The sequence below is a fragment of the Lepidochelys kempii genome, chromosome 3 (assembly GCF_965140265.1).
Source record: "Lepidochelys kempii isolate rLepKem1 chromosome 3, rLepKem1.hap2, whole genome shotgun sequence".
Taxonomy (NCBI): domain Eukaryota; kingdom Metazoa; phylum Chordata; order Testudines; family Cheloniidae; genus Lepidochelys; species Lepidochelys kempii.
The window spans coordinates 64,650,926-64,668,049 of NC_133258.1; the positions used below are offsets into that span (position 1 = coordinate 64,650,926).

General features: G+C 42.4%; 1 protein-coding gene across 2 annotated transcripts in view; it reads right to left on the bottom strand.

The window, feature by feature from the left end:
* The window catches only part of ME1 (malic enzyme 1), a 342,941-nt gene that overhangs the window by 170,572 nt on the left and 155,245 nt on the right, over positions 1–17,124 (bottom strand). For both annotated transcript variants that reach the window (XR_012157982.1, XM_073336566.1), the window contains exon 5: positions 3,844–4,005. Coding sequence is in view for 1 of the 2 variants with exons in the window: in XM_073336566.1 (XP_073192667.1) it covers positions 3,844–4,005 (162 nt within the window). In the remaining variant the exon portion in view is untranslated. The remainder of the gene's footprint in view (positions 1–3,843; positions 4,006–17,124) is intronic.

Genomic DNA, 17,124 nt, shown 5'->3' on the forward strand with positions numbered 1-17,124 from the left:
AATTCCAATAGAAACTAATTCTTCTACACTTCCATAATCAAAAATTAAATATATTCAAGCAGTTTCAACCTTTGCTGAAGAGGATGTGGGCAGATACAGTAGATTATTAAAGTTGGATGAACATTTTCTATTGAAACTATTTTTAGATTGAAAATTGAGTTTTCAATTAGACAATTTTTTTCCAGCTTTCCACGGAAAAATTGACTTTTTATCAAAACAAAACAAAAAACCCAAAACACATCGCTATAAACAACAAAAAATCCCCAAACTGAAAAATTTTGATTTGGAAAGTATACCAGGCTGCCTCATGCCCCATTCTCCTATCTGGACTGGAATCCCTGGCCAAACTACATCTCCCATGGTGCACCTCAGCAACTCAGCAAGAAGGGAGATGTGGTGCATCAGAGCAGTCTACAACTCCCATTAGATACTAGACAGTGTTTCTCAATCAAAAATTTTCAGGTTTTGGACAAAATCTTCAGCTTTAGACAACAAGAAAACGAGCCTATTATGCCCTATGCAGCCCTCCCCTAACATTTATAAAACAACAAAAAAATTATTTAGGATCTCAGATTATTAATATGAGCCAGGAAATGCACTCCCATTCCATGGCTCACAAGAGAAAACTCTACAATCATAATGCAGGTGAACAAAATACAAGAAAAATGAAATGTGTAACAGTATTCTAATTAGATGATTAAACACCAGGTTTGAAGGGTATTGGTGTTCAACCAATGAACAATGTGTAATGTGTAAGAAACAAAGACAAAACAGTAACAACTTCAAGCTCAAACTACACTGTATTTTATCTAAAAAATGCCACTCTCTCCTTTGAATACTTAATATATAACACCGATGTATTTACCTCCATATTGCAATTCTTCACAAAATACCCACCTGTATCCAAAAACCAACTATTTGTGGATCTCTCAGTATACTGCAATACTGCACAAGTGCCTGTGTCCATCACTGAATATAACACCACACCTAAAATATGTAGGGCTACCTGTATATTTTGTGTGTGTGTGTTTACTGGTGTTCTTACTTGTAAATATTCCTATACAACATAGGTTTTATAAAAATCATCTGTGGGGCCATTTAAGAAATATTCTGTCACTTAAACAACTAAAACAGTAGGCGCCACATAGAAGCTCCATGAAAAACAGTAAAATACCTATTTTAACCAAGGCCCGAAGGTTATCACAATTTTTACACTGATATTCTAAAATAACTTTGCCTCAGACAGGATGTGTAAAAAACCCTGAAACTATTTATTATGTCTACCTAATAATATTATTGATATCTTGCCTTTAACAAAGTACAAAAGCCCATTCAAGCTGTTGAATTGGTTCCATGCATTGAAATCACAACCATAAATCTTTGATTTTGATTTGGCTGAAATTAAACTATGCAGGAAGGTCTTTTGATATTACTGCTTGTCTGTCATCTCAAAAGGTCTGCAATTTCATTTACTCTTCCTCTTCTGCTTCATTACTTTCCATGTGTAGCCCTGACTAAGTTACTATAGGTGAGAAGTTGAAAGCTATGAATTCATAGAATAGACTTTGATGTCAAGTAATTTTTTTAACCAAAAAAAAAAAAGCAAACCATAACTTGGTCAAAGATTAGCTGTTATGGTAGGCTTGAGATTGAACGGATATATGCTCATGTTGTTTAGATTTACCAGTAAGCTTCTAAATTCCTGAAACCCATGAGTTAGAAATGAAGTAGAAATAACCTTTTATTACATTATAGTTGAGACAGTTTCTGAGAGTATTACCAGACATACTGTAACTTTGCATTAAGCAAGAGATTAACAAACCTCAAGAAAGAATTTAAAGGTCTCCATCAGTTTACTGAAAATGAAATGCTGCCAAATTGTTATATCAACCCAAGCGAGTTACTTAAAAGGTCCCCTACATGAAGGGAAACACTGTCTGCTTTAGGTAACATCCTCTCACTAGTTCCCCTTGAAATTTTGCAAACTCTTATGTTCATATTCACATTAACATTCTGGAGATCACACTTCAGGAAAGATGTGGACAAATTGGAGAAAGTCCAGAAGAGAGCAACAAAAATGTTAAAAGGATTAGAAAACCTGACCCATGAGGAAAGGTTAAAAAAACTGGGTGTGTTTAGTCTTGAGAAAAGAAGACTGAGGGGGGCCTGAAAATAGTCTTAAATATGTTAAGAGCTGTTATAAAGAGGACTGTGATCAATTGTTCTCCCTGTCCACCGAAGGTAGGATAAGAAGTAATGAGCTTAATCTGTAGCAAGGGAGATTTAGGTTAGACATTAGAAAAAGCTTTCTAACTATAAGGGTAGTTGGAGGTTTCTAAGAACAGGTTAGACACGTTGGGAAAGAGACCCATTGAGTGCACTTGGAGTGTTCTAAAATCACTGATCTCATAAAGAATATATTTTTTAGAATTGTATGCCTGTATATACAAAAAAATATTGAACTGTCTATCCTCTACTATACTTACATACTTACTATTTGTCAGATACCAGATATCAAAGACATCAGGACAATGTACACAATCAATTCTTTATTATTTTCTATTCTTGAAAGAAAAAACACTATTTTTCACTGCTATCCTATGGACTAGACATAAATATATTTCAAAAGTAGACTAATTTCAATGTTCAGAGGTGCAGCTAAAAAGATACATTGCCAAGATGACACAGGTAGGTGTGTCTACACAGCATTTTGGAATGAGTGGGAACGAGCCTCACAGCCCGGGTCCTCAGACTTGGGTAGCAGAGTTTGCACTAGTGCTCTAAAAATAGCTGTATAGACAATGTTTTGAAATCACTGCAGAAAACTCTCTGACCCCAGTGTGTTGGGCATGCACATACCTAGTGGAACATGTGTGAAACCACTCAACGAACCATAATTTTTCGACCAAAATTAAAATGTTTCACAAAAATTTTCACTTTGGTTGAAAGTCCAGTTTTCACACCAACTCTTATACTAAAACAAAATAAATACAGGATAAAGAAACTAAAGGTCAAATCCAGACACCATAGAAGTTAATGGGTGTTTTTCCACAGACTTCAGTGAAACCAGGATTTCACCCTATGAAAACAACAGTGAATATCTCACAAACCATCAAGTTTCTCTTCATGTGTTTGGAAGAAAAGAAACGGGGACTAGAGGCATTAATGAATTATTTGGAAGTAAGTTATTAAATAGGACCTTTGCTCATAAAGAAGTAGCAGTAAATTTTGGGCATCCTTACAAAATAGTCATAGTGGACAGAGTTCAACCCCAGTTGGCACAAAAAGTTTCTGTGTGAGGGATGCTGCACCCCAAGGGAATTCACTTCCTGAGAAGTGTCCCTTTCTCGGGCCTAATCTCACTGTGGGCTATATAATTGCCATGCAGGGAAGGCTGCACTGGGCATGCACCAAATGCCCACCTAAGCCAGTGCAATCCACTTTTGGGGCTGTGCTGGCCACCTGTAGGACCTCTGGTGAAGGGAAGGTTTCAGGTGCATTGTGAAATCTCCACAATCAATGGTCCTGTGCCAGACTTTTTGCCCGTGGAAGTAATCTGGGCCTTTTCAATGTACTAAATTGTCAGTAGAAAGATATCAGTATACAGACTCTATTAAATATATTGGTAAATTTAATAAAACTGTATTAAAGAATAATTATATACAACAAGTAAGAAGGAGAATAAGTACTCACATGAGGGAAAAATAAGACAAAAATGGAATAATATACTCACCCAAAATTCTAACTTTACCCTTTAATAGAACAGATAAATACAATTATACAGTTCAGCCTGTTGCTCCTAAAATATGTGAAATGTTCATGGAACCTAGGAAAAGTATTTACCTCATTATCAGTTCCCACATCCAGGATTACAGGCAGACATTCCTGTGGTTTCATTCCTCCACATGCTGTGTAAAGGGCCAATTTGCCAACTGGGATGCCCATTCCATAACAGCCAAGGTCTCCAAGGCCAAGAATACGTTCTCCATCAGTCACCACAATAGCCTTGATGGAGGAAAAAAAGGACTATGAAATAATTTCTTTTCTGAAATGCTGAGTACTTGCAAGCAACATATCTATACTCCTCAACACATGTTTTTGTTTCCATTTTAAAACTATTACAGAGACACATTAAATTATAGTAGAGTGAAAGTCCTGAATTCCATCATTACATTTTATTGCATATTCACTTCAATTATATTGCAACTTCACTTCACTGTAAAAGGTTTTCCCAGTGCTAATCCTCTAAGAATGCAGCAATTGTCACTTATCAGACAGGTGCTCAGTGCTGCATTCCAAAGGAACAATCATTTCCCCTCTTACATTGCTCTGAATAAACAAGGAAGAAGAAGATTTGCCCCTATGTTGTGGAGAAAGGGTAAGGAAGGATCCTTTGCTTCTAGCTGTTGCCGCAACTGTTCCCAGTGGGAGTGAAAAGGAGGTGATATTGCTACTGCAGCTCCCTGACAGGAGTGAAACTATAGTCTTCCAGGATATGTTTACACAGCATCCGGGAGCAAGCCTCCCAGCCCAGGACCACAGACCTGTGGTAGCTGAGCTTGCGCGAGCATGCTATTTTTAGCCGACACCCTATCCTAGGCTTCAGAGCCCAAGCTCCAGCCCAAGTCGCAATAACAAAGCACCATCTACACAGCTAACAACAGTGTGCTAGCACGAGCCCTGCATCTGTGGACCAAGGCTAGGCAGCTCACTCCCAGATGCTATATAGACATACCGCAGAGGCTCGCGCCCTTCAACAACCATACTCCTCCAGACCCACAAACACGGCATCTACAGCTTCCTGCAATTGCAGTGCAGCTTTTTTGAGACTATAAAAGGCAATTTTTTACTATAAGGGGGTCCCACTGTATACATGCAAATATGTTGTTTCACCAACTATAACAAGACCACCCAGCTCTTATTTAGTGCTTTTCATCAGTAGATCTCAAAGTATGTAGAAATAGCACCATAATAAAACAAAATTCAGACACATTTAAAACAAAGAACACCTGTCTGGACTCAAAACAAAGGTTTCTGTAACACTGGACAGAACCATATGAGTGAAGAGTCACGTACGACAGAGTAAAAGAGAATAATTTAGAATTAAGAGGTGGGTAAAAGGCAATGCAACTTTGACTGAAAAATGGTTACTAACCTGTTGTAACTGTTGTTCTTCAAGATGTGTTACACATGTCCATTCCACCCTTGACGTGTGCGTGCCCCATGCACAGTCACTGGAAATTTTTCCCTCAGTGGTAACCAGCAGGACGGCTTGAGCACCCTCTGCTGCCATGTGCCACTGGTGCCAGTATAAAGAGCCCAGCTGACCCCAAGCTCCCTCAGTTCCTTCTTTCTGGAAACTCCCATGTAGAGAGGGTGGGGGAAGGGCCATGGAATGGACATGTGCAACGCATCTCGAAGAACAACAGTTATGAAAAGTTAGTAACAGGTTTTTTTCTTTGAGTGATTGTACATGTGCATTCCACTCTTGGTGACTCCCAAGCACTAATATAGGTGGAGGGATCGCAGTTCATGTACACACAGACTGTTGTACAGCACGACCAAATATAGCATCATCTCTAGAGTACTGGGTGATGGCATAATGAGAGCAGAAAGTGTGCACCAATGACCAGGTTGCTACTTTACAAATGTTCTGGATAGGGATCTGCACTAGGAATGCTACTGAGGATGCTTGCACTCTTGTGGAGTGAGCTGTCAACTTGTCTAGTGGAAAAATACCTGCCAGATCATAACCAGAGCTGATACAGGAAGTTATCTAATATCAGATTATCTGTGAGGAGATTGGAAGACCTTTAATTCTGTCTGCTATAACCACGAAGAGTGGACCACTGAAACAATTTGGTCCTGTCTATGTAGAACACCAATGCTCATCTAATATCCAATATGGATCAATGGCTCCATGTCTAGTTGGCAGCCGGTATCAAGTGGAGTGCCCCAAGGGTCGGTCCTGGGGCCGGTTTTGTTCAATATCTTCATTAGCGATCTGGAGGATGGTGTGGATTGCACTCTCAGCAAGTTTGCAGATGACACTAAACTGGGAGGAGAGGTAGATATGCTGGAGGGTAGGGATAGGATACAGAGGGACCTAGACAAATTGGAGGATTGGGCCAAAAGAAATCTGATGAGATTCAACAAGGACAAGTCCAGAGTCCTGCACTTAGGACATAAAAATCCAATGCACTGCTACAGACTAGGGACCGAATGGCTCGGCAGCAGTTCTGCAGAAAAGGACCTAGGGGTTACAGTGGACAAGAAGCTGGATATGAGTCAACAGTGCACCCTTTTTGCCAAGAAGACCAACGGCATTTTGGGATGTATAAGTAGGGGCATTGCCAGCAGATCGAGGGACGTGATCGTCCCACCTCTATTTGACACCGGTGAGGCCTCATCTAGAGTACTGTGTCCAGTTTTGGGCCCCACACTACAAGAAGGATGTGGTAAAATTGGAAAGAGTCCAGCAGAGGGCAACAAAAATTATTAGGGGACTGGAACACATGAGTTATGAGGAGAGGCTGAGGGAATTGGGGATGTTTAGTCTACGGAAGAGGAGAATGAGGGGGGATTTGATAGCTGCTTTCAACTACCTGAAAGGGGGGTTCCAAAGAGGATGGCTCTAGACTGTTCTCAGTGGTAGCAGATGACAGAACAAGGAGTAATGGTCTCAAGTTGCAGTGGGGGAGATTTAAGTTGGATATTAGGAAAAACTTCTTCACTAACAGGGTGGTGAAACACTGGAATGCGTTACCTAGGGAGGTGTGGAATCTCCTTCCTTAGAAGTTTTTAAGGTCAGGCTTGACAAAGCCCTGGCTGGGATGATTTAGTTGGGGATCGGTCCTGCTTTGAGTAGGGGGTTGGACTAGATGACCTCCTGAGGTCCCTTCCAACCCTGATATTCTATGATTCTATGTGTAGCCTTTGCTCGTCCCTATTTGTGTGTGGTTTTGGGTAAAATACAGATAAGTAAATTGGTTGACTGATAAGAAAAATTGAAACTACTTTAGAGACAACACTTGGATGAGAGCATAAGTATACCTTCTCTTTAAAGAAGACTGTATATAGTGGTTCAGATGAGAGGGCATGCAGTTCAGAGACTCTTCTGGCAGAAGTGATAGCAATTAGGAAAACCACATTCCATGAAGGGTGTAGTACAGAGCACATTTCCAAAGGCTCAAATGGCCCATAAGTTTAGACAGGACCAAGTTCAAGTCCCATGGGGGAACAGGTTCTCTTAATTGAGGGTGCAACGTCATTCTCATGTTGATAGAAAAAACAGAAGTTATCCCAGCAAGGGTCGTCGTCTTCTTCTTTCATATGGCTGGTGTAGAGCAGCAATTATAATTTCACCAGAAGATGATCGAGCCAAATGGCTACATCACGAACAGCAGAATTTATTGCAGTAATGCCTCCTTTATACTTATAAGTTGGGCAGTAGGTAGTGATATGTTCGACGATCTATTGTGGGGAACCACACTCCCACACCAGGGATTCCTTGATTTTCCATTTGTGCATTAGATATCCAGATCTACTATGGTTGGTTTGAATTCGGTTCAGAGTTGACCAAGCTGACCGTGGAAGGTCAAACCCAAAAATCTTCTGCAGGGGATCTGGCACAAGGTGCTTATTTTTTAAGTCTTGTTTAGCCTAATCTGCTTTCCAAGCCTCCTTCTGATCATAGCTTGATTGCATGAAGCTAAACAAATATTCCCAGAAAGGCTTAAGGGATTTAAGATGTTGTGGGGGGGGCATTGTCAAATTCTTGATGAATAGGAAGACATCTGTTTTTCTGGATTTGCTGAGCTTCGCAGAATGTTGCAGCAGTTCGGCGTATCGGCAGGGGAGCGACATTAGACAGGACAGGTAGCCGTGGTTTTGGAATCGACTGAAGGGTTCCCGTGATGCACCGCATCACTGTATTTAACTGTGTCAAGTCATGTGTGGCTGCAAGTCATATTACAAGTCATGTGTGGCTGCATCTGCTCCATACCGGTGCACAATATTCAGCTACTGAATATATAAGTGCTATTGCAGATGTTCGCAACACTGATGCTGATGCACACCAGGTTGGACCTACTAGTTTCTGGATTATGTTGGCTCTCATTTTTATTTTTGCAGCTACCTTCTCAAGATGATCATAGAAGGAGAGGGTGCGGTCGAGTTTCACTCCAAGATATGTCGGAGTGTAATCGTGTTGCACATTTTTAACACAGAAATCTACTTTCAGAGTGTTTTTGGCACTCTTATTATCAAGATGGAATGTGCTTACTATTGTTTTTCCAAGGTTTGGTTTGAGTCTCCATTTCCAGAAGTATTGTTCCATATTTTGGAGGTCCTCAGTTAATGCTTTCTCAATGTCATGGAGGTTTGATGCTTGGATTGTCATGGCAAGATCATCTGCATATCCAAATGTTCGTAATTTAGTTGGAGGCATGTCACTTATGTAAATATTAAAGGGGGTTGGCGCAAATACAGAGCCTTGTGCTAGCCCACTGTTTATGATACGGGGTGAGCTGGTCTTATTATCCAGGTACACCCGCAGGTGTCTGTTACTCACATGGTCCACAGCAGGCAAAGTGTTTCATAACATGGTATAATTTTAGCAACTTTCAGCATCAGGCCCTTAATCCATACAGTATCATACGCAGATGACAGGTCAACAAATACTGTGCCAGTCTTTAGGTTTTTTTGATAGCCAGCCTGAATGTGAGGTGTGAGTGCCAGAACTGGTCACAACAACTACGTTTTGGCCGGAAGCCTGCCAACAGTACAAGGGTGTATTCTTTTGAGGATGATACGTTCAAGAAGTTTATAGGTTGTACATAATAGAGAATTTGGCCTGTAGCTTCCTGCTTCATCAGAGGGCTTTCCAGGCTTCAGAATGGCAATTACCATTGCCTCACGCCATATTTCAGGGATCTGTACTGTCCTTAAGGTAGTGGAGTACAATGTTGCTACCCACTGGAGTCCTTTGGGGCCAAGATGGTGGAGGAATTCTGATGGAATACCATCAGGGTTTGCAGCCTTCCCTTTTTTCATTTTTACTTCCCCTATGCTGACAGTGGAAGGTTCTTCTCAGGCGATTGAGGCAAGTTTTCGGTAAAGTTGTTGATACACTTCTCTTCTTGTGTGCTTATCATGTGGTCCTTTTGTGTTCTCCACCAGTTTGGAGGCAATTGAATTTGGCCAGATATTTGGTGGCTAGTACTCTGTGGAATTAGCAGTCCCAAGACATCGTAGTAGTTTCCATGCTTGATGACTTGAACGTGTAAAATTAAGGTTTTGCGCTCAATAAAGCCATAAAGTGTAGCAGGGCTTTTGAAGTATGAGAGCTCCTGGTCTGATTGTATTTCCAGAGCAACTCCTGCATCTCTCTCGTCCAGCAGGGAGTTTGCTTTTTCCAGAATCCTCGGGGAATGTTCTTCTTTCCTGCTACTTTCAGGAGCCCTGCGAACTGTTGATAGCATTCTGGTCTTGCTGGAATTCTTGTAACAGTTGTATCTACAGTCTTTTCTACAGATGTTTTTAGGCATCCCAATCAGCTTTAGCAAAATTCCATTGTGGTACCTGCTTTGGAAAGAACACAGAAATTTCTATGCCTACATAGATCATTATAGACCTGCATTGGCTGTTTGGAAATGCTATGATGAGAGTGTTACCACTTTGGTCTTTAGACACGAATGTTAGGTCTGGATCGTACCCACATTGCCAGTGGCTTGAATGGAATGTTGATTGTTGTTTTAGTTCATAGACCAGTGAGGATAGAAAGCTGATATTGCTGCCAGGTGAATCTTGATAGAGAAAATGGCTAAGGCCTTGCTGTTTCAGGTGCAGCAGACAGTTGACTACATGTTGGATGGATGAGTGTATCAATGAGACCCCGGTCTGACAAGCCCAGATACGAAACCGCTTCCATTTTGACAGTTCCCTGACCCTTGTGAGTGCTTTCTGCTACTTAGTAAGATCTGGAAAACTTACTCTGAGCAAGCCTGCTCACTGAGATTTAGCCTTGGAGCTTCCAGGATGTTAAATTAAGGGATTGCAGGTTCAGGTGGAGCAGCTGACTGTGGTCTTGAGAAATCAAATTCAAGTGAGATTTGATTTCCCACTGAGAAGTCCAGTAGCATGGAGAACTAGTGTTGGCTGGGCAATACTGGGGATATTAATATAATCTGGGCATGATCCCACTTGATCTTTAGTAGCACTCTGTATAGGAGTTGAATTGAGGAGAAATTGTAGTAAAGCTTTTATGTCCAAGGTAGCAGGAAGATGCCTATTATGGAGCTTGGACTGTGGCCTTGCAGGGAGAACTGCTGACATTTTCTGTTGGACTTGATTGTAAATAGGTCTATTTGGGGAGGCCCCCAGTGCTGGAAAATGCATCTGGTTATATCTGAGCAAAGAGACCACTCATGGTGACTCAAAAATAACCTGTTCAGGCGGTTTTCTAGCTTGTTCTACACCCCTGAAAGGTAAGAGACCACAAGGTTGATTGAATGGGCTATGCAAAATTCCCACAGGTGAACTGCTTCCTGAAAAAGGAGGGATGAGCAAGCTCCTCCCTGCTTGTTGAGGTAAAACACTGCAGCGGTGTTGTCTGTAAGAACAAATAGGATTCTCCCCCTGATATGAGGTAGGAAAGACTGACAGGCAAGACAAATTGTCCTGAGCTCTCTGATATTGGTATGAAGAGTGAGCTCCCTTGAGGACAAAGACCCTGAGTTTGGAGGGGCCTCAAGTGAGCATCCCACCCTAGAGCTGACACATCTGAGACCAGTGTCATTGACTGTTCACGGCGGAGAAAGGGAACACCCATACAAACATTGAAAGGATCCAACTACTGATTCAGCAAAATTAGAATCTACGAAGGTACCATGAGCACAGTGTCCAGATGAAAACAGCTTGGCAAGTACACGGACTCGAGCCATGTCTGGAGGGGCTTGAGGTGTAACTTCACGGGTCGTACTACATATGTGCACAAGGCCATGTGTCGTACAAGCCTCCTACAGTTTCAGGCTGTTGTGATTGAAACTTGAGGTCTGTCATGAGAGACTAAATAGATTGGAATCTTGCCTCTGGGAGGAACGCTCTGGCCTGGGTAGAGTGTAACACCACTCCTATAAACTCTATCCTCTGTACCGGGTAAAGGGTAGACTTGCCTGCATTGATCAGTAGGCCTACAGCCTTGAAGGCTTACTGAATTAGTCATATGCTGGATATAACCTGAGCTTTGGACTGGCCCTTGACTAGCCAGTCATCCAGGTAAGGGTAGACCTGCACTCCATGTCTCCTCAGGAACTCTGCCACCAAGGCCAAACACTTCATGAACACCTGAGGAGCAGCAGAGAGGCCAAAATGAAGCGCCGTGAACTAGTAATGTGGGTGCTTCACTACAAACCTGAGGAACTTTCTGTGCCCTCGGTATATCGACACATGAAAGTAGGCATCTCTTATATTGAGTGCAGTATACCAGTCTCCAGAGTGAATAATGGATGCCATGGATGCCATGGTGACCATGCAAAACTTTATCTTTTTGAGATATTTGTTGAGCTGGTACAGGTCTAATATAGGTCTGAGTCTTCCCTTTGCTTTTGCGATTAGGAAAGAACGGGAACAGAAACCCTTTCCTCTTAAATTCTGTGGAACCTCCTCTATGGCTCCCACCTGAAGGGGAGATTGAACCTACTGAATTGGAAGTCCTTTGTGCGAGGGGTCCGTGAAGAGCAACAAGGAGGGAGGGTGGGAAGGAGGGGTAGAAATAAACTGGACCATATATACCACTCCTACAGTGCCCATCACCCAATGGTCCATGGTGATACAAGACCAAGAACTGAGGAAATGGGAAAGGTCGTTTGCAAACAAAGGAAAAACAGGGTCTGGCATCTGGAAACTGGTATAATGTCCTCAAGTCTCCATAAAACTGCCTGTTCAGAACCCTCTGGATGGCTAGGTGGGGCAGGCATTGATTCAGAGGTAGGAGAAGGAGGTGGTCTATGCCTATAACCTTTACTCTTTTTTTCTCTGCAGGTGCTGTCAGACAGCTGGAGCACAATGTCGGAGGAGATGCTGAGGCCTGCAGTGCTTCCTGGAAGATTACCCTTGAGTCCTTTCACACAGGGAGCTCAGTGTCAGTCTTCTCTGAAGAGAGAGTGAGGATCCCTCCAAGAGAAGGTTATTATACTCTATTGGACCTCCTGTGAGAGCCCAGACGACTGCAATGAGGAGCTCCTAAACATGGCCACTGCTGAAGCCATTGACCTGGCAGCCAGATCAGCCACATCCAGAGCAGCTTGCAGTGAGGCCCTCACTGCTGATTTCCCCCCATCCACGAGAAGGAGAACTCCTGCCTAGCATTTCCTAGAAGCATGTCTTTAAATTTTAGCATGGAGTCCCACACATTGAAGTCATACCTGCCCAAAACTGCATGCTGGTTTGCAACCTAAAGCTGCAAGCCCCGAGTAAAACAAACCTTCCTAGCCAAACCTTCCTAGCCTAGTCTAACTAGTTTGAGTCTTTTGATTTTGGGGTTATGCCCTGATGTCCCTGCCTTTCCCTCTCATTGGCAACAAATGCTACCAGGGACCCCAGGGAAGGGGGAAATGGGAGTAAAGGAACTCATATTTGTGCGGGAACATAATACTTGCATTTGGACCTTTTTGAACTGAGGGGAAGAGATGCAGGGGTCTCCCATAACACCTTAACTGGGTCCATAATGGCCTCATTGAGAGGCAGGGCCACTCTGGAAGGACCTGCAATGGCTAAAATGTCAACCAAGCAATGTAAGAATTCTTTTACTTTCTCCACCTGTATGCCCAAACTTAAGGCATCCCTCTAACAATTCTTGGTGTGCCTTATAGCCATCTGAGGAAGGCAAGTTGCCCCCTCCCGAGACTGCCTTGTCAGAGGAGAAAGAAGAAGAGGCCAGCCTTCTTCCATTTTTTGATCCACAGGGTCCAGATGAGCTGGCTTTTGATATCTGTTATCGAGTTTGGGACTGGAATCAGGAACGGGTGCTTCCCAATAGGTAGGTGCCACACACCTTTCCAAGGCCACCAAATAGGAATGCCTGGAATATGATCTTTACATGGAGGGGGGGAACCCCAACCATTCCAAAAAAGCCATTGGACAAGTATAGGCCCCCAGTGACCTCCTGGCTAACGACTCGATAGTACTCCTGTGACAGGATCCATGGAAGGATGGAAATAACTGGAGGAGGGGTAGCAAGAGCAACTCTGTGGTTAGGAAATGTAGGACCCTTTGATTTAGAAGAAGACGACTCTCCTTCCACTGAGCATAGTTCCAGATGGTGCCAGCAACCAGTGCCAAGGTGGAGAGGCCTGCAGAGAGGCAAGCATCATGGGTTTTCCCATTGATGGTATCGAAGGGTACATGAGGCTGGCATGGTACAGAGTGCTGTAGGAACCCTGCTACGCCCACCAGCACCAATAGCGTTGACTCTTGTATTGCCGATAATACTGGCACCATCAGGGTCAGGAGATTCCTGGTAGCTGCAAACATCTCTGATGTGGTCGGTAACAAGATAGGTCAGTACACTGTGTTGCAGTGTTGCAGATGTGGAAGGTGGTCCTTCTGGCTCTGGACTCAACTGAACCTGCAAAGGCACCGAAGTCAACAGTGCTGTCTTCTGCAGTACCAAAGCAGAGGAGTGCTTATACTTAGACTGCACTAGCTCAGGATACTCCTAGGACTGGGAGAGATATTGTGTGCTTGGACAAACTCCAGATCCATGAAATTGTCTGAGGCACCTGAGTCCACAAGCACTTCTAGGTTGGTGTCAGGCATCGCAAGGTGCCGGAGCTGGAACCAGAGAAGGAGGGATGTGTTGGATTCTGATTGGCCATCACCAGGTACTGATGGACAATTGCTGTGTGGACTGCTGGGGAAAAGTGAAGGACACCAACCCAGCCCAGATTCCCCTACCAGGGCTGGGGCATGGCATGCAGATCAAACCTTGACAGGGCAGCTTGATATAATGTGCACTGGTTCCCTGCAATATAAGCATGGGTCCGATGCTCAGCATCGATTCTTCTCCACGTCAGAAAGATGGGGCTGGACCTGGTCGACTTGCAGGGGTTCAGATGATGGATAAGGAACTGGTGATCCAGGGGCCAGAATCAGCAGAGCTGATGGAAGCCAGTAGGAACTTCTGTTTACTTGGATCATTTAGCCAGGAGGTGGTTGATCTTGATGCATAGATTGACTAAGGCATCCAGGCCAGAGAGGGATCCCATCCATGCCAGTTCATCTTTAATGTCATTGTTTAACCCAAGTCAGAAATTATAAAACTGGGCAGCCTTGTTCCTCTCGGTATCTACTATCAAACATCAGAACTCTGCTGCATATTTAGCAACTGGACAGCATCCCTGCCTCATCACTTAAAGCATGGCTTCGGCCATATGCTTACGACTTGGGTCATTGAAGTTTACTGCCATTGCCTAAACTAAGTCCTCAAATAGTCCCAGAAGTGGGCTTGATTTCTCCAGGACAGGAGACACCTAAACCACAGTCTCCCCAGTAAGCAGGCTGATAACCATTCCTACTCACACTTGGCCGGAGGAGTACGACTGCAGGCATAGCAGAAATAGGAGATGATGACACAGATTTAGGAACCCACAAAATTTGTCACGACTCACATTGAACTTGTCAGGTAGGGGGAGCTTAGGCTCAAGGATAGCAGGGGTCATCAACTGAAAGTGGTGTGGCTTGAACTTGCAGGACTGTGCCTGCAGGATGGCAACCTGGACCTGCAAGATCTGTAAGACTTCCACTATCTCCATCAGAGAGATATTGGTCTTTGTAGGATCCATGCTCACCACATCAGCTCTAATTCTCTAACTGGTGTTGTCTTTTGGGGGGAGCAGTTCAAACTGTCAATGACTGGGATGTGGGCTGTTATGCCTAGCAGTTACAGCATGAGTCAGGCCCAGTGATTAGAGCAGAAGTCGGTAGCCAGGAATCAGAGCCCAGTGTCAGAGCTGGGGTCAGGGATGAGGTGACAGAGAAAAGGGTCAGAGATGAAGTATAAACTGAAATCACTCCTCAGCCTCTTGGGTTGATGATCTCTGTTGGGCTGACACTTTTCAGTGACCCACACAGCACCAGAGTTCAAAGTTTTCCTTTGGGTAGGAATGGGAAGTTTAATGGGGACCTCCCAGGCAGTCATGTTTCTCTCTCCACTCTACTCCAACAGCAGCCAAACCCAAAAGTAAAACTCAAACCCTTTGTCTCTGAGTTCTGGCTTATGGTTGGTTCTTGTAGAACCTTCCAGACTGTTCTATTTCTGCCCTGGACTCTTGACAATCTGGGAAACTGAGTCCTAAGCCTCTGTAGCCATTTCTGTGAATCCCCTAGAGGCTTAGAGTAATATGTCAGTAACAACCAACTCCAGAGAGGGTTAGAGTTCAAAAAAGACTAAGGGTGGATGGGGGAGTCTGATCTGTTTGCAGTGCTGTTAGGGCAATTAGGGGAGCAGGGGGTGTTGAGAGGCTGGTATCCCTGCTGAGGCAGTTAAAGTTGTGGTGTGTTGTCTGATTTAGTGGTTAATTCTCTCTCTCTGGGTGCAGAAACAGATTATATGTACTATTAAATGCCTTTATTTTTCATTTTCTCACTTTTGTGTTTTTGTGATAGGTAGGTTATGTATACATCAACCTTACTTCATAACCTTACTTTATAAGCAACAGTGTTCTTGTGCACTAATTTAAAAAAGATGTCTGTGGTAACTCAGGAAATGTTTAGCAAATGTTGACTTTTAATGGTTTCTATTGTAACATTTTAATTGCAAGCAACATTATAATGTACCTGTCCTTGCTAAATCCATTTAACCTCTCCACATTCACATACTGTATGTGTGTTTCTATATATAATACACGTGCAGATGACAGATATATAGAACAAGCAAATAGTTAAAAATGGTGTCAACACACAGATGCTGGAAATGGAAAAAGAAACCAAAACATTTGTCTGTATTTCACAAATCAGTGCAAGATTAAAGCTGCATGTTGTGGTAAAATCTCCACCAAATGTTGCTGTTATAAAACTATTTAAAACAAATCTTAAAGATCACATATGGAAAAATATGTTGCAAAGTAGTTCTAGTGTATTCCAAGTCAGTACATTTAGATTGTTTCTTGTAAAACTCTCATTCACAAGGAAAGGTAGACTAAGCCAGTAGAAATGAACATATTACACTCAAAAGGATAACTTGAACATCTGTTAAGTTCAATTTTTGTTTATTACATTGTAACCAAATCTGGTCTTGTAAATTTAAATAAAGGACATAAGTTAATGATCACTGTGTATCACACAAACACACTGTTTACATGGATATTTGGACCATTCAAATGTTTCCTCATTAAGCTATTTCAGTGTGTTTTTGAAAAAACAGCTGTTAAAGTTGTTCTAGGAGGCTTTACATGGTATAAAAGCACCTATAAGTATTTGTTCACAGGATATGAACACTCACTGACCTTAGCAGCACATTTTTTAAGGGCTCAAACAAAAACAAAAAAATGGGATAAAAAGGAGATACTCCAAAATAAAATATTAAGTAAAAAAGAAATTCTCTGCACAAAAACCTGGGCATTCCTGTTTAATCAACAATAATTATTATTTTAAAAATGAGACTAAGCCTGAATGCAACCTCAGGATACAAAACAATATAATAAAATGAATACCATCACCTCCCACCATCTATTGCTTACAGAGGTACTTTGATCTGCAGATCTCAAAGTGCTTTACAAAGATGGGCAAGCACCATTATCCCTAATTCACAGCTGCAATAAGATGGAGAGAGCAAGAACAATAGAAAAGGAGAGAATCCCAGTTTATAATGACAATTTGGATCAAATTGTATTTTCCAAAAGTCATCTACATTGCTTATTGATGCATTTGTCACTCATTTATACTAAAGTATGTTCAGATTTTAGGATCAGAATAGAAATGATTTCTTTGATATTTTAAAGGAATGAATAATTTTCACACCTTATTCCATGACAAACAACTGTAGGTGGAGAATAGAAGCAGCTTGTGGAAGAACTCTTTAGAATCAATTATTACTGAAATTGCTTTGACTGTAAAATGCTTAGC